We start from the raw sequence: 23,239 nt of genomic DNA on the forward strand, positions 1-23,239 counted from the left end.
ATTTCTGGGCTCCGAAGTATTTTTATTGTCTCCCTCAGTGTCAGTGGCGGAACTACCGTGGTCACAGGGGTGGCAGGTGCGACCGGGCCGTCACTCTAGGGGGCCCGGCTTCCCTGCAGTCCCCTGCTACTGTGGTGCCCGCCGGCTAAGTAATGCGTCCCCGGCCTGCGCGGTGTAACTGCCGAGGCCGCATTGAAGGGGCCCATCGGGTGGCCCTAAAAGTATGGAAATTAATTTCCAGGGGGCCCAGTCAGTGATGCGCTCTGATGATGTCAGAGGCTGGGAGGAAGTGACTGCCCTGGTAATTATAATTATAATATAATTATAAAAAAAAACGAATTGCACAGTGGGAGTGAAACTGCAATGAGGGACCACACTCAAATTCCAGACTGACCCGCACAGATGTTTTATTTCAAGGAAACAATTGCTATCATAGCTGCCTGCTGCATGAATTCAGTCCAAATCAATTTGATTATACTCTGGGAATATATTATTATTATATTTATATAATATTATATTTAAAAGAGTTAGTACTAAGGTTTCTTTAATTTTAGGTTGACTGCTGGAAAAGTGTGTGTGTCCCTGTTTGAAACTTTGTCATCGGCTCTTTTTTTTTTTTTTTTCCTCTGTTTTCCCCCCATCATGTTTTCATGCTAGTAGTATTTTTAATTTGTGCTACCAATTATTTTTCTTTTTTTTCCTGCCTAAATAAAAATATAATAAATATATTTTTTCTGTGCCTAATTTATGTGGTTGTGTTTGCTACTTCAATAAATTAGCACTTTTCATGGAGAAACTAAATGATCACTTTGAGTGCAAACTTAATTAAACCGATGTCAGTTTGAGTGCAAATAGATCAAATAAATAAACTATCAATTACTTTCTTCTTTAACCCCTTAAGGACGGAGGCAATTGTACAAATTCTGATCAAAAGAAAACATGGAATTTGAGTATATGTCTGTAGAAACATAATTCACCTCTTTCATATGAAATGCAACTAAACTTATTATATATAATTTTGTTCTCATCAAATATCAAATATGAAACATAATTTAATACGAATAAATTGAGAAAGAATTAGAAATTAAGATGTTATTTCTTTAGTTTTGCATGGAATTTTAACTGTGAATGTCACAATACTGTTTGCTTTTACTGCAATAAAATACACATATTTGTATTCAGTGATGTCTCACAAGTGTAATAGTACCCCCCCATGTACAGGTTTAATGGTCTTTTGGAAAGTTACAGAGTCAAATATAGCACGGTACATTTTTCACTTTATATACATTGAAATTTGACAGACAGGTTATGTTGCCTTTGAGACCGTATGGTAGCCCAGGAATGAAAATTACCCCTATGATGTCATACCATTTGCAAAAGTAGACAACTCAAAGTATTGTAAATGGGATATGTCTAGTCTTTTCTAGTAGCCACTTAGTCAAAAACACTGGCCAAAGTTGGCATTCATATTTGTTTATGTTTGTGTACCGCCACATTATTAACCCTTGCACCGCAGAGGGTTTTGAACTATATGCCTTTGCGTTCAGATTTGATAAAAATCGGGGAGGAGTTGAATTTTACAGGCTCTGATTTGCTTCATTCAGTCTGGGTTTCAGCCATTCAGTTCGGCTGAAATCCATTAACAAGGTCCAGATTTTGCAGAACGTATGCAGCCAGATGGTCTTGCCCAATTTGGTTTGGGGCCATTCGGACTTTAGTGAATAATCCTGCTAACCCTGTTTAGTACTTTCCTGGTAAATTCTGCTCTCCAATGTACATGAGTTTGACACCATTGTGCTAGTCTAAGAAACAACTTGCAACATTAATTCCGTGAGAAATCTATCAAGAAAATAAGTGCTTAAAGAAATCTGTACGCACCACCTACCTGAAGGCCAAATATCAAATTCTTGTACCTGGACTACTTGTTATTTGTTAGAAATGTGTTTTGAAGTTTATGAATTTCCACCTTAGTAAATACATCAATTTAGTAAATATTCAACTTAGTTAATGCCCCTGTTGGAGTTAAGATTTTGATAGTTTAATACTTCTTTGGCATCATTGTGAGCACCAGAACTTGATTGTTTACCATAAGTTCTAATTTGCAAACATTCTGTTGGAACTCAATGGAAAGGTAGAATTTTTATATTGGTTGGGTATAAAATACCTCAATAATATCTGATGTGACAGTCATTTTAATATAGGTTGGGCATAAAACACTTTATAATTCTCCAAACTAGTTATCCTTTATGCTAGTCTTCAGATATGCTGGGATACACTGGAGTTATTAAAAAATCATTAGGGTTTAGAATAAGATAATTTACCCATGTTGATGAAATAAAGATGATGTTGGAGCTAGAAAATTACTTTTTTTAGATATACATATTCAAAATAGGCCAATAATAGTTGCTCAATACATGCATTATCTTATACTTACTAGACAGGCAGTCATCAATGTTGTTTTCACAGTTTACACCATCAAAACCTTCGTAACAATCACAGACATATCCACCTTCAATATTATGACAGTGACCATAATTTTTGCAGGGATTGGTATTACATTCATCAATGTCATAAGTACACGTCAAACCTGAAAAATTAAAAAAAATATATATTAATCTCATATTTTGCGTCAAATGTGTAAAGCAGATCCCCACTATTTTAAAAGTATTCTTTTTCAGGGGTATTGGGGAAATTTCCCTGGCAGTAATTATTTAAAGAATCTAGATACTAAAGATTTTTTTTAGATTAAAACAAAATCGTTGGCAGAAAATAATAACAATAAAGTTTATAAAAGGGACACTACATATATAACAAAATATATTTTTAATTAAAGTTTTCTTCTTTGTCTATGCTTTAGGCACTGCAAAATCAATACATAATTGTTTAAGGTCATGTCAGAAATAAAGTTATATTTGTCAAGGAGAGTGGAAATTGTTAGGTGGAGGAGAGGGAGCTCATAGGTGATATGTATAATGGATCAGACATTCACAGAAAGGTAAACATAAAAGTTCAACAACAATTCAATCTATGACTGTGACAGAAATTTGTTATCATGTTCTTTACAACAAAATGTCTATCCTTTCATCTCTCTCTCGCAATGAGTTATCATAAATACCTTGCCAGCCACTTGCACACAAGCAGGTGAAGCTCTTGAAATCGTCAGCTTCCTGACATGTACCACCATTCTGACAGGGATCAGGAGAGCAAGGGACCAGGACATTTTGACAATATGTGCCTAAATATACATACAAAAGCAGACATTAAAGCAAGTTATAGAACTTTAAACTATCATGTTCATTTATAGTGTCTTGCAAAAGTTAATTCCTTAGGTATTTCACCATTTAATAGTATTACGACATGAATTTCCAATTTATTTTATTAGGAATTTTACCACTCAATTTAAACTAAACACCTTATATATAGAAGGTGCATATATTTTTGTTGTGGCACAAAAGATAGCAAGAGAAGAAAAATATAGGTATTAGATGCATAAGTTCTCACCCATATTACTATTAACCCCTTAAGGACACATGACATGTGTGACATGTCATGATTCCCTTTTATTCCAGAAGTTTGGTCTGTAAGGGGTTAAAACCCTAAATAAGGTATTGTGCAACCAATTTTCTTCACAAGTCTAGTAATTATTTAAATGTAGTATGTGAACAATGAAAGTGTCATAAGGTAATTTAGAAATAAATACACCTATTTATGATAGATTATAGGGTCTGTTAGAATACCTTAAGAAACAGCATTATGAAGACCACAGTTATAAAAGCAAGCCTGGGATTGAAGCAAAGCTTTGGAGAACTCCCAGTCAAAGTTGCTTTATACAACATATTCCTCTAGACTAGTATCATTCAATTCTTATAATTAAACATGAATACATTCCAAAGAATTGTGATGGCAAAAAATATGTATCATAAAACATTTATTAGTCAAGTAAACAAACAGAAATACTGATGTGATCGCTGTGAGCCAATGAGTTAAGCCTTACAGTGAAGGGCCAGTGTGTGTGTGTGTCAGTGAGTGTGTTACAGTTTGTGTTTGTTACTGAGCATTTTACTGAGTGTGGGTTTGTCAGTGAGAGTGTATGTTTTGTAAGTGAGTGTGTATGTCTGTCACTGAGTGTGTGTCTGTCAGTAAATGTGTGTGTCTGTTAGCTAGTGTGTATGCGTCTATACGTGAGAGTGTGTGTGTGTGGTTAAAACCCCTTCAGCACTTACCTTTCTCCAGCGCCGGTCTCCCTTGGCGCTGGGGATCTCTATGTCTCTGAGCTCCGAATGCACATGCGCGGCAAGAGCCCATAGGAAAGCATTTCTCAATGCTTTTCAATGGACGTCCAGCGTCTTCTCATTGTGATTTTCACAGTGAGAATCTCAGAAGCACCTCTAGCGGCTGTCAGTGAGACAGCTACTAGAGGCTGGATTAACCCTCAGTGAAACATAGCAGTTTCTCTGAAACTGCTATGTTTTCAGCTGCAGGGTTAAAACTAGAGGGACCTGGCACCCAGACCACTTCATTGAGCTGAATAGTGGTCCTTTAAGTGTATGTATCTGCATGCAGTGGCGTACATACTGCGGGGGGAGGGGGGGGGGCACGGATCAATTTTCGCATGGAGGCCCCATTACACTTTTTACATCTTTAGTTATTTTCACTACTGAGTAAGGGAAGTTTTGTTTCACCCAAGAACATCTATATTGTTTTTTGATTTCTTTTATGACTTCTTGTTTTATATGTATAGATAAGATATTAGATTTTTCTTAATTTATTTTATAATTAGATATTATACTATATTTTTGGATTTCTTGATGAAGTTCTCTAAGTGAGTCCTTTGGATTTAAAAGAGTCAATAGCACATTGTCCACGTACAGATTTATTTTTAGTTGTGTGAGTCTTACTGGGAATCCTTCTCTTTTTTGGTTATTTCCTCATTTTCATTGCAAGAGGTTCTATTGATATTATATATAGCAATGGAGAAAGTGGACATCCTTGCCTTGTTCCGTTTTTTTAATGGGAACCAATCAGTAGTTATATTGTAACCCATTGTTCTTGCTGAAGGGGAACAGTACAGCAACATAATTTCCTTATGAAGCCACCCTTGTTTACCAAAATGTTGGAAAGATTTACTCATGAACCCCCAGTTGACTATGTCAAAGTCTTTTTCAGCGTCAATCGATAGAGTCAACATGGGGGTCCCAGATTATTTAACTGAATCCATAATAGCCAATAGACTTCTGATATTGGAGCCTGAGAACCAATTTGGGATAAACCTAATCTGGTCTAGGTGGATTAAATTAGCTATCACTGATTTTAACCTAGATGCAAGTATTGATGAATATAATTCAATATCTGTGTTTAAGAGGGATATTGGTCTATAGTTTTGGATATGGGTAGGATTTGTATTTGTTTTTAGTATTGGAATTATGTTAGCTTTAGTTAATTTATCTGGTATATAATTTTGTTGAACACATTTATTAAATGTAGCTGCTAGATGGTCTATCAACTGTGAGTTAAACGTTTTATAAAAAATATTGCTTAGACCATCAGGGCCTGGTGTGTTTTGGAGTTGCAAAGATGTTATTGTTTTTTATACTTCCTGCTTACTGATTGGTAAATTTAATTTCAGCTACTGTAAATCTGTTAATTTAGGAAAATTTTGATCTTTAAAAAAATTATCTACATCTATATTTCGTGTATGATTTCCTATACTGTACAACTTACTATAGTAGTCATTAAAAGCTTTGCCTATATCATCCGGAGTTAACAAAGTTTTATCTCTTATAATTATTTTTGTTATTTTATTTCTCATATTGTTCTTTTTTTTACTTATCGGAGAGTAGTTTATCTGCTCTGTTTTCTTAATGTATAGTTAATTTTTTTCATGGATTTCTAGTATCTCTTCATAGGTGTGAGCAGTAGGGTTCTGTTTATTGTCATTTGAGAGATTATGACATTTTATATCCGTCTTGTAAATTTTGTTTATAATTTCTCCTAAATTGGTGATTTAATTTTATAAAATAGCCTCTAATGACGGCGTTGAAGGCGCACCAGTTATTAATTTGATTTGGATTGTTTGGATCGTTTTCAGCAAAATATAATTAAATCATCTTCGAGTTTTTAGAATGAAGTAAAATGTCATGCAATCTCCAAGGTGGTTTACTAATGAATTCAATTTTATCTTTAATTTCTATAACAAGAATATTATGGTACTTTTGTTACTGTATTGCCACAGATCCTGTCTATGTGAGCACAAGATAAGTGGACTTTAGAGAGATGGGTATAGTCTCTCTCTTTTGGATGGAAAATTCTCGATACATCATATAGATCATATTTATTAAGGATATTTGTTAACATCATTGCTTGTTTTTTTTTTCTTGTCTGTTGAGGTGTTATGTAAACATTTTTTTCCATATCTACATCTAAAACGCAGTTGAAATCACCAGCTATTATAACCTGTCCTTTTTTAAATTTTCGACTTTATCTATTTTTTTTTTTTTTTTTTTAAGAGAAACACTGGACCAATGAAAATATCTCTTCATCTATCTTACATACTACGATCATATAGTGACCCATTTGGTCCAAAATTTGATGAATATCTTGGAATTTTGTATTTTTAGATATAACTATGGCAACTCCTCTTTGCTTTTTGCCTCGGTTTAAGGCATATATAAGCACTGAGAAATCTTTGCCTTTCAATGTGATTTTGTCCTCTTGTCTCCAGTGAGTCTCTTGCAAAAAAGCAATACCCACTCTTTGTTTTTTCAAGTATCCATATACAGTTGACCTTTTATATAAATAATTTTAACCTTGGGCGTTAACCGATACTATCTTAACCATTTGATATTGTACTTATTCCCCTACATCTAGAACAACCTGTTATAAAATATACAGTATGATATTAAGGAAAAGAAAATACAGAAAATTTCAACTTGCTTACATACAATTTTAGAAAACTTTCTAATCGTGGAAGGTTGGAAAAAAATCGGTACTAAGATCAGAAGAAGGAGAATTTTTTTTTCCCTTCTCCTAGTCCAGTTCGATTTCTACACCTCATATACAATTGTATTGTAGAGTAAGATATGGAGCCGTCGAGTACAGGACCCCAAAAACAAAAGCCAGACAGACAAAAAAAAGAAGAGAAGAAGAGTAAAAGCAAAAGCAGAAAAAAACACTTTTATATTAATCCATGGAGATCTAGTTAAATATAGCATTTATAATATATTAATCAAGTATTTCATCTATGATTATCATGGAAAAAACCTTTGTTAAAAATTGATTATCCTGAATCCCATCTTTTTGTAAAAAAAATATATTGTGAAAAATATTATTAAGTAGTAATATAATTCAGTGAGTTATTCAGTCTTCTAAATAATATATCTTATGTATATTATCAGATGTGTAATTGTTTTGTTGTAGTGCCTTTATTAACCCTGTAACTTGTATAGTCTTAAGGCTAAATATGTACCTTGATAGATTTTATATTCAATCTCTCTCTATCTCTCTCTCTCTCTCTCTATATATATATGTATATATATATATATATATATATATATATATATATATATATATATATATATATATAAAATTGTCTGTATCTGTTGTTGGAGTTTTTCTAAATTCACTTTTATTTCAGTTTTTATTTGTAGTAATTGTTTGTCAAAACATTGTTGTAGAAAATGTTGTGTAATGCTTTGTTCTCCATTTTCAATTGATGGAATTAATTAATTTTGGTTATTTTCACATATTGGATTTGTTTCCTCCATGAAAACATTTTTTGTAGCTCTTTACTTGTATTAGGTGAAAAAAACCTGATAGCCTCTTATCTGCTGTTTTTTTCTGATTCCTTTGTTTTATCTTTCTTTTTTTCGCTGTTGGCTTTTTTGTTGCAATACTGGGAGAATACAACTTCTATTAGGAGAAAGAGCACAACACAAAAACATTTTTTAAAAAAAAATATTTTGAGAAGGAGCAAAAAAATTTCTTTAAATGTTATTATTTTATCTTTTTCCCTTTATAAATCTTTGCCCTCTCTTTCTTCTTCACTGTTTTATGCCTCTTTCTGTTGCTTACAGTGTTCTTTTAAGTTCTTTTAAGTTCTTTTCCAGCTACTACATAAAGTCTTTCCTGGGTCCTTTATGAATCTCTTAACTTTTGAGCTATGGAGGAGTATTAGGACACTATAGTCACCTGAACAACTTTAGCTTAATGAAGCAGTGTTGGTGTATAGAACATGACCCTGCAGCCTCACTGCTCAATCCTCTGCCATTTAGGAGTTAAATCCCTTTGTTTATGAACCCTAGTCACACCTCCCTGCATGTGACTTGCACAGCCTTCCATAAACACTTCCTGTAAAGAGAGCCCTATTTAGGCTTTCTTTATTGCAAGTTCTGTTAAATTAAGATTTCCTTATCCCCTGCTATGTTAATAGCTTGCTAGACCCTGCAAGAGCCTCCTGTATGGGATGAAAGTTCAATTTAGAGATTGAGATACAATTATTTAAGGTAAATTACATCTGTTTGAAAATGAAACCAGTTTTGTTTTCATGCAGGCTCTGTCAATCATAGCCAGGGGAGGTGTGGCTAGGGCTGCATAAACAGAAACAAAGTGATTTAACTCCTAAATGACAGTGAATTGAGCAGTGAAATTGCAGGGGAATGATCTATACACTAAAACTGCTTTATTTAGCTAAAGTAATTTAGGTGACTATAGTGTTCCTTTAATTTATTGTGAAAATGAGAGGTCACCTCCAGAGGGTATACTGATTGTGTCAAGGTGATTAAAATGCCACCCTTGTATTTAGGCTTTAAAAATATTGATCAATCTTGTGAGATAATAGTCTCCTAACCTCCTAGACCTATATTAATATCATGCATGTCTATTTTAGTATTTTGCCCATTTTAGGAGACCTGATGTTCAACATAGAGACTAATGACTATGACTAATGGTCAGTAGCAGTAATGTTAATTTCTGTGGGCACACATATGCATATACATGAAATAAGTTGCTACCACATACATCCCAAGTGTCCCTATTTAGGAGGGACTGTCAAAAATTTGGGAACAAATTCATCTGTACCCCCTTTCTATCTCAATGTCCCTCTTTTCTAGGAGCTTCATATTGTTGGTGTGTCTACCAGTGTATACCAGAGCTCCACATAAATATGTTTTGACAGCAGTCAGTGTAAATAAGATACATTGTTCTTGTTCTGTATGGCTGTTTATTTGCCTACATAGTTATTAGTAAATTACTTAAAATTTCTCCCAACAGCTCTGCACCTGGTCACACCCCTAATCATACCTGTAAAATTAATATTAAAAAAAAACTATAGCCATCAGAACAATTACAGCTTAATGTGTCTACTGCCTGTCCCTGAAGCTTTTTAATGTGAACTCTGCCTTTTAAGATACAATTTACATTATTGCTTAGGAACACCTCTAATGGCAGTTACTCAGACGGTGCTTCATGGGTCATCCTGCATGAAGATGCTAAACGCTCCCCATCGAGATGCATTGATTCCCCATTGACGAGATGTTAAAAGACACAATGTGGCATTTTCCATCCTATGGAAAAGCATTGAATTGGCTGAGATCATTAAATTTGATGATTTCAGCCAAGGAGGCAGGGACAGCTGTGAGAAGATCCTTGCGTCGCTGGAAAAAAAAAAAAGGTGAGTAAATCACCCTTTTTACTGGGGTAAGGGGGCCACAGACTGGCTTTTTTAATTCTTTATTTTTGCGAGTATTTGCATACAATGTAACATATATTGTGATCACCAGGTAAAACAATTTTACAGTACAATAATAATTTTGCCACTTAGCTTACTCAACTCAGTTTTAATTTTTTGGTATATGCGGGTTCACCCAGGTGTCCCTAGCGGCCTTCCTTGAGCTTGCGACAGGGTGGGGCGGTAAACTTGGGCCTTATGTGCCTTGTGGCTAGTGTACAGTACGCCTTGATACCAAGGCCAGATTGAGGCACGTTATAAAGGTTTTATTGGGTAGGGGAGCCCTTGGGTCCGGGTGTGGGTTCCCGGATAGTTTTGCTGTATCTGGGGGTGGGAGTTATGCTCTGGGTACCCGGAGGGCTGCTATTTTTAAGCTAGCGTGTCACATGGTGTCGCTTGGGGGATGCTATGGGGTTGAGCTAGGTCTAAGGCTTTCGGAGCCGGCAACATAAAATAACAGATATAAAGTATAGAAACGTATACAATTAGAAACATAAACATAGACCACTTCCTTTCTCTATTAAGTTAGTGAAGGAAAAAGGCAACAGGTATAGGTATAGGGTTTTGTGAAAGGCAAAGCTCAGTCCCGAGGTTCAGGGTGGCTGTGCTGCTGTCGTGGGTGTTCCTCCTCTTGGCACGAATGGAGTAATGTCCGCTACATTCCAGGCTGGGTGGGCTGTGACCTGTGGCTGCGCTGTCGGTAGACCGAGGGCATGCAGGAAAGTAGAGGCTTCGGCAGGGTGTGAGATAGCGTGTGTTTTCCCTGCCTTATTGGCCAGTAGTCTGCGGGGGCCCCACTTGTAGGCAATGGATTTCTCCTGAAACACTTGGGTTATGGGCTTGAGAGAGCGCCGCCAGGACAGGGTATATCTGGAGAAGTCCCCATAAAATGCCAGCTGGTCGCCCTCGAAGGGCACCATGGGAGTACCCCTTACTGCCCCCATAATAATGCCACGGTCAGCGTCACGTACCAGTTTAAGCAGAACTTCCTTAGGCGTCTCCTGGGTTGCAGCAGCCGGTTTATTAAGTCTGTAGCAGGAGTACACTATTATCTGTTTAGAGTGCTTGGGCATCAGGAGGGTGGCAAGGAGCCTCCTGCAGTAGTGGGGGAGTTCTGTGTCTGATATAGTATCTGGGATGCCTTTTATACGTAGGTTGCGTGCCCTGGCCTTGTCCTCCAAGTTAGCCAGTTGGGCTTGCTGAGCAGCGCTTTGTTTCTGTAGTGCTTCTATGGCAGCATCTGTGGCTGTCTGAGCGAGCTCGTGGCCTGCCATACCTTCCTCCATTTTGTGCATGCGGGTATTGAGTGTGGAGACCTCCTCCCGTATCGGCGCCAAGTCCGCCTTGAACATGGCTTGAATCTCAGCTACCAGGGCTCTAATATCTGCCCTCGTGGCAGGAGCCGAGTCCCCAAGCGTTGTGGTCGCCATCGGCTCCGTTCGCCGTCTCGGTGGAGGAGAGAGGTCGTCAGCTGTGTTGCTGTCCTCATCCGAGGACAGATGCGTGTGGGCCGCTGCGGGTGCCATCTTGGCATGTGTCGGCCTCACTGCCGACCGCATGTAAGTGGCGATATCCTGAGAACCCGAGCCCGGGTCTGGACGCAGCTTGTTGCTTTTTTTCCCCATGTCGTCGGGGATCCGACTGCTTCTAGTGGAGATCTAGTTGCGGGGTATATCAGGGTTTGCTGGCTTTTACTTGGGGTTTGAACTTTATTATTTCTTGATGATTACAGGCGCACAGTCTTGGCTATTTATTTCCTCCCATGACTAGTACATTTTATGAAGCAATTACCTGACTGCTTTTATTGGTATATTTTACTTTGTCAAGGATAATTTGATGGTGATTTAAAAGTTGAGAAAACATGCTGTTGGTTTCATGAGATTACAAATAGTAGCCATTTTTAATTACTGCAAGATTTAACAGATTGTAATACTTCAGTTCTGCAATTTCTACACTATTCATGGCCAGGTTTATATATTTTATATTCAGGTTTCAGGCTCAGTACTTGGAAATTGATTAAGAAACTCCTTTAGGACTGAGTACATTTTCCTAATGCATAACTGATATGATATGCTATTTGTTTTATCTGCATGGCATTTCATTTTAGATTGTGCATGAGAAACTGCTCGATGGATGTCCTTCCTAGGTTTTATATTCATTATTCTGCAATTTGATTCCTTGGGGACCTTAGGTTTGGCAATCATTTTAATGAGCATGATGTATGGCATTGATTTTTAAGAGGTTCAGGCACAATCTGCTTTTCGGGCACTGATTTATGCAGCTGAGACTTTGCTGAGGTCCTTCATCACTACCTGGGAGGAGATTTTAATCACAGTTCTTCACCTAAAATACAACGTACCAATTGATCTCCTGTTTTTGACATCTTGCATCAGGAACCCTCTGTAATGTACACAGCTAATTTAGACATACCAACATCAAGACTAAGGATCCATAATGCAAGGCACATTTTCTAAATTAATGCGTGGCTGAGTGGACGGCTGCTACCAATTTGATTCATGCTTAAGTGAGTCTAACTCAAAGGTGCCCCAGGCACTCATAAAATGTGCAAAGATAAAGTCATCCTGGTGGTTGGACACCTTATGTTTGATCCTCACTGGATCTATTATCACAGTTCCATGGAATGGACTTTACCCACATAGTGGTTTTCATGCACGTCTGGCTATATAAACCCCTAAATAAGGAGGTAATTACAGGATGCTTATACTGGATAATGCAGCATAGACTCTGGGAGTTTGACCAGTTAAAAGTCACATTTATCTTTTAGAATGTTCAGAGGACCTTGCACACAGTTTTTCAGGGAGTACTCTCACTAGGGTGCTCCAAGACAAGGAGGGCCCCAGCCCAGTCAAATCCAGTGGTACAAAAAAAATAGGTTTGGCCACACCCAGTAGTTTCTTCAGCAGGAAGACTTTACCCTGAAGTACAAAAAAATTAAACAACGTTTTGGCTCCCCTGAGCCTTTGTCAAGTTAAGTACAGTATTTCTCGATGATATATGTAACAGATCAAACAAACTGAGAAGTATATAGTACAGTATTTCTAGTAAAATGGAGGTATAAGTAGAGAATACACTCACAAATATTGGGAGCTCTTGAAAGCTCCACTTGTATAAGCGTAAGTGGTATAATCCCTGCTTCTAGATTCTAATGGGTTCCTTTGGTCTCAGTCAGCAGTCAGGGAGTTTGTATAAAAAAATCTAAAACATTCTTTATTTTTTACTTAAGTTCTGCGTGTTGGGCATATTAGTATATGCCGACACTCATCCCAACGACACAGTTCCAGAAGCTTCAGTTCTAGAAGCTCAGAAGGCCCTAAGATGGCGGCAGTGAGCACAAAGTACATCACATGTGTTGAAGCCTGGGCAGCATCGGAAGAACCGATGGGAGCCCAGACCTTGCCCTTTGCCTGTACCAGCCTACACACTCCTGGATATGGATACATGCAGTGTTCCTCCCTGATGTGAAAATATGTTCTGTCTACGGTGACAGAGACAGGACAGGTCTATCTTCAGCTACTGGTTGCATACCTGTTTCCATTCTACTAAAGCTTGCTAGGAGGTTAATCTGTCTTATTGTCTGACCATTCATTTTATTTTGCTTTATTCATGCTTTCTTCATTACACTCCTCTCTTTTATCACTTTACCACTATGGAGGCCTACTATGAGAACTATCTTGACATGCAAATCTTTCTCTCTCGTTGTTCCCATACCATTTTTTTGATCATCATCAAACGTGGTGCATATGGCATGTACTGTGTCTTAATGACTCACCCATTTTATGTTCCTTTTATTTGTATCACTTTCAAATGTGCTGATATATCTATACACTCCCTTACCAGACTAAGCTTTTTATTGCACTATTTCTTCTCTGTATATTGCACATCTTCTAAAAGCAGAAGTGGTGGTTGTATTAACCCTTAATAATTCTCTTTTTAAAGTGGTATACCTTGATAAACTACACTGAAAGTTGTGCAGTGGTAGCAAAGGGTTGTCATTTGCTAGAAAATACTTCTGCATGCCTAATTTCTTTAATAACAGTAAAAAGTTTGCTTCTTAATAATGGGAAGGCTGGCATTAAAAGCAATTCAAAAACATGTTTATTCTTGAATTACCAGTTACCGTTATTGTCCACTAGGAGATTTGTTGACATTTCAATAAACATCTTAATTACAAAAACATTTTCATGGATAAATTACCTTCAGATATGATGTAATAAAGGAACATACTGCATAAGCCATGATTAACAATTGGATGTTAGTTGAATAGTAAGCATTGGTTACTTGCCGTATTTCTCCAGACATAGATGCTTCCAAGAATATGCAGCAATAAAAGAAATGTAACATTAACAAGTTTCCCTTCAATGTGGTTTTACGATATATATTTGTTTGAGAAGCAAAACAATATGCATTCATTAGTTTGACAGTTTGTTATACAGGATACAATACACGCATGAACCAAGCTTATTGATTCGGGTCAATTGGAACTATATATATTGGCAATATAGGATGAGGGCAGCTCAGGATGGACCTCAGGTCAGTAGTGGATCCTTAAGTCACCTTGAAAAAACAACTCTTTATAATAAATGTCTCCCCAACCTGCTTTTACCTTCTACATACTAATGAGGCTTATGATCTTTGACCTTTACTGGACTTTAATTTCCATTACAAGCTAATCTCATATGTTCAACTTCTCCCTACCTCCTGAACCTTCTTTTCTCTCCTATTATTCCTGAACTCATGCATGTTGCCAAGCAAGAATCCTACTTTCCTGTTATTTAAGATTGCTTCTGGAAGTTGGAACTTTATTGCTTGTAAGGCAAACCCCAACATTTATTGTATCCATATTGCACCATCATGCTTTATAGTTTCCTTTAGTCTCTTCAAGTTGAAATTTCACCATCTTGATTTGCCCTGACCTAAACTGATCCCGCTTTTTTCTTTTTTCTTTTTTAGCACCTATAAGCCTTAAACCTTTCAGTTTTGTGTTTTTGCCTTGATCATGTTTATATGCAAGTAAAAAACAACAACAACTTAAAGTAGCTCTTCTAGTGTCTTCTGCTTGTCCCTGTAGACTAGAGGTGCTTCCTGGGTCAGTGCGGCACAGCATGGAAATGTTGAACGCTCGTCATAGAGATGCATTGATTCTATGCATCTCTGTGAGGAAATGCTGATTGGTGCAGCGAGATGTTTTGCAACGCATGTGTGATAGCCTCCCAATGTTTTCTTATGATAATCACAGCCATGGGGGTAGAGTGGGGGGGCATAGCCATCCGTGAAGAGACCCAGGAAGTGTACTGGAAAAGGTGAGTAAAATTATAATTTTTTCGCTGACAGGGGTAACCTAAACGGTGATCTTAAGAGTTTATTAGTACTAATGTGGTTAAGAATGTAAGAAAAGCTAAACAGGTGGTGTTTTTATGTTTTTATTATTCTTTATTTTTGTAGTGCATAGGTTAGTTAACAAGCTCACAGCGACATTTTTAAGTGCAAAAGATACAGCGAGGTTGAGATTAAGATTGTCGTAAAATGTCAGCATTACAGCACTTTTTTGTAAATAACATGGAAAAACAGTGATGAAAACTATACAGTGCGTTGGAGTGATAATGAAACAAATTATGTTATAGCGATTGCATTTTGTATGCACTGATAGTGATTAGGTGGTGGTTTTTATATTGAAATAAAATTTATAAATGCAAACATCACATATGTATTTTCCCATAACACCAGTTTATGTTTGTATTTTGCCTACCATTCTACATATTTCATATGTTTTAAGGCCGGAAGGCCTGTATTTGTGGGAGGAGTTAAGCGTTCCATATAAACGCTACTCCCCCCCTTCCTACCTGCTGTACGCACGCTGTTCACTTTCAGTGACAGCCAAACTTCCGGTTCGATCAGGCACTTCTGGTCCTCGCCTCTTCCGGTCCGGCTTCCTCTCCGTTCCCCCTGCTCCTCCGCCAAGGTAATCGGCAAATAGCCGCACTCGGGCTATTTGCCGTTCGACGCTTTCCAGCAACCGTGAGTCTTCTCATTCCGGTCCCCTCCACATCGCTGTGGTCGTGGGAGACCGGAACACGCATATCGAGGATGCTAACACATCACTACCTGGCTGGTACACAGGGGAAATCGCAAATGTACAGCATGCCAAATGTATTATGTGTTAAACCTATTTACAGAGGTCTACATTAGTTTACTCTAAGCTGGTAAAAAAAAAAAAAAAAAAAAAGTATTAGACTTCGGTGTCTCTCTATCTCTATAGGACAAATGGGAGCTTTCAACAGTCACTAATTTCCGGACATCGTAGCATGCAGTTATTTTACAGTATCTTTGTGCGTTAAGGTTTTAACTGAATTTACTAAGTGGTTGTGATTTATTGTGTTAATTGCTGTCTCATATGCACTGTAGATCACTTCTACATATTGTCACATTCCCAGTATGCTCAGGGCTAAATACTTAAAAACCCATTGGAATTGCCTGCTATCATTCCAGGGATTAACGCCTATTGTGTGCAGCTAACTGGGCTCCTTGCCAGCCGTTTAACCCATTGCCGGCCTGATGAATTCACTGTGCATGCAGGTGGCCAATTATTACCAAACAAGGTTAATGCACAACAGTCTTGTCAACTTAATCTATGCTAAATGGTTAGGTTGTATTTTATGAATTTGTTGCTACTTGGTAGTCACATATATCTTACCAGGGACCACCCACGCTCCTAGGCGGTCACTTTCAATCACCCGTCTGGGGGGGTCGGGGTCCTACACCCCCCCCTCACCCCTTCACGGACTCATTAATTTCCGGTCCAAACGTTATCTTGCTATGGTTATTTATATATTAATCCACTTGGGTTCAGACTCATGTTGTTATAGTGGCTATGCTTTTCTACGGAGGGGGTAAAGGAAGGGATGCCAGTAATTTTATTATATCATGCACGACATATTGGCTACGTAAGTTTTCACTCCTACTTTCCATAATGTTTTTCGCATATATGCGCAATATTTCTAAATTGGAGGTTTTGGGCATACTTTCCATTATGTTTTAATGTATCAGTGCAAAGTCCTAGTCATTCGGCTGGTATCTCCACCTAGTGGTTTGATGGTATTTGCTGTTTTATTCTGTGTAATGTGTAGCTTCTCTGCCGTCCTGTTTTCAGGTTGTTAATGGTGATTCTTCTATTGGTGCATCCCACGTATTAACACTAAATGCCTGACGCTATGCATGTGCTATTTTATTGGGTCAAGTTAATCTAACTAACTAAACACTGTGTATATGTTGGGTTTGTTTTATCTCCCAGTTTACGCTTACACTTACGCATCTCCTGTTATACATGCATCGAATTACCTCAGGTTCAGGCGTAACCGCCATTTGACATTCCCCGCTGATTTCTATTAATGTTGCATACTGTCATTTGTTACCATTAGACAGTCTCTAGGTCGCTATTATCGCCTATTTCTATCAGGTACAATTGTTACACAATTGGCCTTTGTTAAACGATTATCACCTGTTCCTATCAGGTTTAGTTCATTGTGTTTCCTAACAACTGCCTCTACCAGGCCACGTTGTTACATGTTTGGGGTACGGGGGCTTGATTCCTGCCTTGCCTCGTCAGGCCACGACTCCACTCCACAACTCTTCATTCGTACTCACTACCCGTAACAATCGTTTTGTTACTCACTACCTTGCTAATTTCACCCTCCTCTCTCCGTCAGCTGCTATGACGTTTTCTTGGCACAACGCCTTCATTTCATCTCCTTTCAGGTTTATATGGTAACCATCATGAGAATCTTCAGCACCCTCGGGGTCTATCGATACTGCACTATCAGCTATATCTCCATAGTACTTCACTGTACTGCACATTATTTTCCTTCCCTCGACTTCAGTTCCTTCTTCCTTCTTCCTCCTTTCTCTCCCTTCGTTTCCTCTGTCTCTATCTGGGAATATCCGGGTATCTATCATTTACTACAACTTGGGTTTCCAAGCACGTTACGTTACCCCCTTTTCAAGCCCCCGTCTAGGGTCAGAGAACTGGCTATCTAGGGTTAGGAGCTGGCCTTAGCTGTACACCGTAGCTGGTCCCGCGAGGCCAACTCCCCAATCTCAACACAGAGATTTCGCCCCTCGGCCCAAATCATAGTTAGTGCCTCGCATTCACCCACCTATCGGGTTTATAGTTAGGGCCTCACCTGACACAGCCACACGTTTTGGATCTTTACTGTCACCGAGAGGCCACCACCCCGCCACCACGCTAGTGGCTCGAGCCCCACGCCCAAATCATAGGTAGAGCCTCTCACCAGCCGCTTGGCTACTAGCAGGGCCTCACTTATCACGGGGTAGTGAGCTTTTCGCTTCGGCACTAGTTAGCCAGCCAGTTCTATTTTACTTAACCATATTGTTGTTGTTTGGATTCATTGTTGTTGTCATGTTCTTTTTCAGGATGTCCTACATACGCAACGTCAGACGAGGGATTGCAGCATTTTCGTGTCTATTAGGGCCGACTATCCATGAGTCGCTCAGTCTCGTACCTCACCCAACTCACATCTCACAGGCATAATCTGCATTTTGGCATCCCCTTCCGGTCACTCGGCTGTTGGGGCTCGACACAAGTTATCATCTAGAACATTATTCGTTTGCTCTAAGATACATATAACAGAATCGTGACATTCTTCCAAGAAGCAGTGGAGCAGGACTTCCACAGGCATACTGTTCACCCTGTAGTCTTTTCTACATTTTTGCCACCTTTTATTCAAACCTTCATACGTACATGATCGCACTATTCCGAACTGACATACACGTTTCTGACAAGCCTTTCAAACCATACCCCATTTTTTACACAAGATATCAAAGATAATTGGTTATCGCTTCACAGTAACGTACGTACACAGATGGGAATACCGGGCAGTATCAGACTCCCTAAACAGCATTCGCGCCACACAACCAGGTCTTAAATCTATGTGCCTGCAACCATACAAGGGTCGGGAACCCTACAACTCCACAATCACAAGTAATCAGACAGGTAAGTCATGTCTCCCCAAGGAATTTAAGAAGGTACAAACACTACACCGCGTCACGTCAACGTTCGAACCAGACAATCGAGACACTTAACCACTAATCACTCCCTATCTACTTCTAAATACGATTCTACGTTCACATTCCGTCATTAGAGTAAGTAGGACCACTAGCTGCTATTTTCACATCCATTCTATAAGAACGACATCCAGTAGCAGTACGCCGGAACAAACTTAGAGGCACTAGGAATCGGCTATATATTATACAGGAACATTCCCAACACAGGAGCAGCAAGACATGGATTTTATAGTGCTATAAGTGTGTTTTCTGGCATTTCCTTTTGCCCTCTTTTTCAGGCCTACCCTCTACGTCGGTTCCGGCACACCACACCGACTTAATTCCAATCACAAGGTACTTCACTATACGATATTAACCGACCACAAGTTTTAAGGCCGGAAGGCCTGTATTTGTGGGAGGAGTTAAGCGTTCCATATAAACGCTACTCCCCCCCTTCCTACCTGCCGTACGCACGCTGTTCACCCCACCCACCTCTCCCTCTTATACAATTCATTCAGGGGGGCCCTCTTTTTCAGGCCTACCCTCTACGTCGGTTCCGGCACACCACACCGACTTAATTCCAATCACAAGGTACTTCACTATACGATATTAACTGACCACAAATATATATATATATATATATATATATATATATATATATACACACAGCATATTCTTCGTAAAAAATTAAAAGTTTGCGATATAAAACAACACAAAAGAGAAACAATTCCACCACCTACATGCATAAGAACCACCATCTTTATTTAAGACCTAAATATTTTCTATTATTTTAATCCAGTGTTCCATTTTTCTATATTTTCATCTCTATATCTTGTTTAACTAGCTATACCCTTTTCTCTCCTGCATTGTTCTAATGTATGTATTATTATTTCATTAATTGAAAGTGCAGATAGGGTTTTCCATTTCTTAGCGATTGTAGTTTTTGCAGATATTAGAATATGTATTATAATTTTGTGGATGTCTTTATTCATATTTGGGAGCCCTATATGGTAGTATTACTTCTGGTCGATCAGCTCTATTCCTGTTATTAATTTTATTACATTTAAGCAATTAAGAGGTCTCTCCAAAAGGGACAATTAATGGGCGGGCAGGTCCACCACATATGTTTATATGTGTCTCAATTTATGTTATATTATTTGGTGGCGGAACCTGACCTTGAGCTGGAGCAGACACCATTTCATTTCTCTCCTAAGAAAACTCACAAAAAATTCAGAAATTTGGGGGCCACGCAGTTCATCCACACAGCCACCCCATAGAACTTACTGCAGAATACCTCACCGCAACACCCTATGCTGTTTTTCCACACTGCAAAAGCAAAATTGAATTGCAATGTTTTAAAAGTGGTTCAAGTTTATTTGTTTTGTTAGCTATTTGAGTTCACTCCTTTTTGTTTTTAAGCTTCCCGCACTAAAAGTAACCTCCTACACTTGAGCTCTGATGATATGGGCATACCCCGTTTTAGTTGGTGTCCTGCTCCACACCTACTCTTTCCTCCCAGCCACCCTGCTCTCGTAACTATAGCTCAGGATATATCGGAATGAATCTTCAGATGCATATCATAGCTCCACTCATAACTGCTTGGTTCCCAACTCAGGCTGCCCCTTCACCGCAGTAGAATCTTCTTGCATATAAATATTACTGCTTGGTTCTCATGATTCCATACAAATTGCTATCTTGAATGTTATCTAATGTTATACTTTGTATCAATGTATATGATATATTAATGTTTACTGTCTTACCGAACAAGCATTGATAAGAATTTATAATAAAAAGATATTGACAAAAAAAATAAATAAATAAATAAATAAATTAAAAAAAATAAAAGAAAAAGAAAAAAATATATATATATATATATCTTAGTCATCCTATTTGGTACTAAATACCATCTATTGGTTATTTTAAACTGTAATTCCTGTAAATGTAAACAATGGGCGGCTTTATAACACTCTGTATAAGGCTTTGTAACACTTTCAACTCTATATTTAGCTTTAACTCCTGTTCCCATCTCGTCAAGGCCTTTGGCAAATCAGAACCTTGTAGGTCCCTGACAAAGTGAAAACATTTCGAAGCAAGTTTTGTATTTTTATTTTGGCTAAATAATTCCTCCAACTTTATTTTTTTTCCATCTTTCATTAACGATTTTATAAGGAATGATTTTACCCTCATATACTTATATATTTCCTTTTCCTGCAAGCATAATTTATTGAAAGGTTTTATATCGTTATTTTGTAAAATAGATTCTGCAGATCTCAGATTGTCTTTTAAATCCTGAGGCAGACCACTCCTTCAGATCTATGTTTTCCATTAGATCCTACAGGATCTGAATTTAGAGGACTTTTAAAAGACCTGGTGATATCTTGTTTTTTTTTTTTAAAACCTATTCCACTAGTCCACTAAATTCGTAAGCACCAAGGGTAAGTGATTCAACTCAGGATTAGTTACCTGGTCTCCTTTCTTTCCCCAAAATCAAGACATAAAATCTGACTTTTTTGTTCTTTTCAATTTCATAGCACTATTCATTTTTACTTGGTCACTGTGGGTAAAAAGTATATGGGCCAATTGGCCTGATTCAGACTGTTCATTTTCTAGGATGAGAATTAATCCCTCCACTCTTAGGATTTTGTTTCAGAGTCCTAAATTAAATTCTTGGTCTCTTATTGCACCAAATATTGATGCAACTTTCTGGTAACTATGGACCAAGGACGAGTCCCCCAACAATAAATCTATTTTGGAATATGATTTGTCTTTTTTGAAAAGTATGATAAATCTTTTTTATCTGGGTCAAAAACCCTCAAAATGTCCCATATTACTACATTGTTTACTAGATCTTGACATTTTTTTCAGCAGTATTTATTATTTCCTTTTTATTAATGAGGAAGGTTGATTTGTCTCAACGTGGATTTTGAACTTGATTAAAATCTCCAAAAATCACTAGTGTACCTTGTCTTATCCTATTAATTTTTTTTTTTATATTTTCAAAATAAATCTAATCAATTTCTTATTTGTAGCATACAATTTAAGGAGGCTATATAGTACATTATTAATTTCAGCAATAACAATGTATCAACCCTTCTGGTCCAATTCTTGAAATTTTATATCCACATTCAAAATGCTTGGAAAAAAACAAACGCTACTCCTCTTTTTTCCTTAGGTAATCTGTCACTCTGATCATCTCAGTTTGCTGTCACTCGGGTGATCAGGTCCGGCATGTTGCTGACAGAGTGGATGATTTATTAGGAGTGGCTGGGGAAGACCCTGTTTCATGGCCAATATTGGTACCAATGACAAACTCAGAGGAAAATAGAGGGTACTAAAGAATGAGCTCAGGGAATTAGGAAGTAAACTGTATAAAAGGACCTGCAAGGTCGCATTTTGAAAAAAAATTACCTATGCTGCACGCTACAGTAGAAATGCAGCAGGAGATTAGGGAGGTTAATGTGTGACTAAAGTCATGGTGTAGGAAGGAGGGTTTGGCTCTTTTGAGCAATGGTCTGATTATCTGCATGGGGACAATCTTTATAGCCGTGATGGGTTACACCTAAACTGGTTAGGGTCTGCTGTGTTGGGGGACATGGTGGATAGAAGGTTGGAGGAGATTTTAAACTACTAGCAGGAGGGAGGGAGACAGCAATCTTCAAAACACATAATTTTAAAATATCTACCAAATGGAGATAGGACAGAGGGGGGATGGGCTTTAGCTCAGCACAAGGTTGGTGGAGATGGGGGAAGGAGCAAAGTTCTTTGGATGTAATAGTAAAAAATTATAATATAAAGTACAAGAAACTCCTGATAATATTAAATATATTATTAAATGTATGCTTACTAATGCAAGGAGTCTAAATATCAAAATGGGGTAACTAGAGGCAATAGCATACACTAAGCAATATGGCATAAAAAGCATAATGTAAACATGATGGGATGATACACATGACTTAAATGGATACACAATAATTGGAGAAGGACAGAAAAAACAGGAAAGGTGGTGGGATATGTTTGTATGTTAACCATGGATAGATATCTGCTTAGGGCAAAAAAAGGGAAATCAATTATTGGTTGGGATATGTTATAAATCTCCAATTTTGCTGCACTATTGTCATACACCTTTGTATATCTTTTCTATTCACTTGTACGTTCACTTGTACGTTCTTGTACATTTTTTTTTTTGTAAATTCTTTATTTTCGGTTTTGTCGTCATTTAGTTTGGATTACAGAATAGAAAGAAGAGAGGGGATTGTTACATTTTCAACACTATTGAACTATATAGTTTCATGTTGGTAGTGGTAGGCTGTTTCTTACTATCAAAGAATATTGTGATTGAATTGATTTTTATGATAACTTTGCTTGCAGTATTAGTGGTGACATTGTTTTAACCCTTTAAGTGCTGCCAGTCTCTTTATATTATTGTATTTGTTTTAG

At 37.8% G+C, this 23,239-nt stretch overlaps 1 protein-coding gene across 1 annotated transcript in view; it reads right to left on the minus strand.

Annotated features, from left to right (window-relative positions):
* Window positions 1-23,239, minus strand: part of NOTCH2 (notch receptor 2) — a 295,351-nt gene that overhangs the window by 105,798 nt on the left and 166,314 nt on the right. Inside the window, exons 16-17 of the mRNA XM_063426954.1 lie at window positions 3,116-3,235; window positions 2,435-2,587 (exon numbers count right to left, since the gene is read on the minus strand). Of these exons, the coding sequence (XP_063283024.1) occupies window positions 2,435-2,587; window positions 3,116-3,235 (273 nt within the window). The remainder of the gene's footprint in view (window positions 1-2,434; window positions 2,588-3,115; window positions 3,236-23,239) is intronic.

This window comes from Pelobates fuscus, chromosome 7 (assembly GCF_036172605.1).
Source record: "Pelobates fuscus isolate aPelFus1 chromosome 7, aPelFus1.pri, whole genome shotgun sequence".
Classification (NCBI taxonomy): Eukaryota; Metazoa; Chordata; class Amphibia; order Anura; family Pelobatidae; genus Pelobates; species Pelobates fuscus.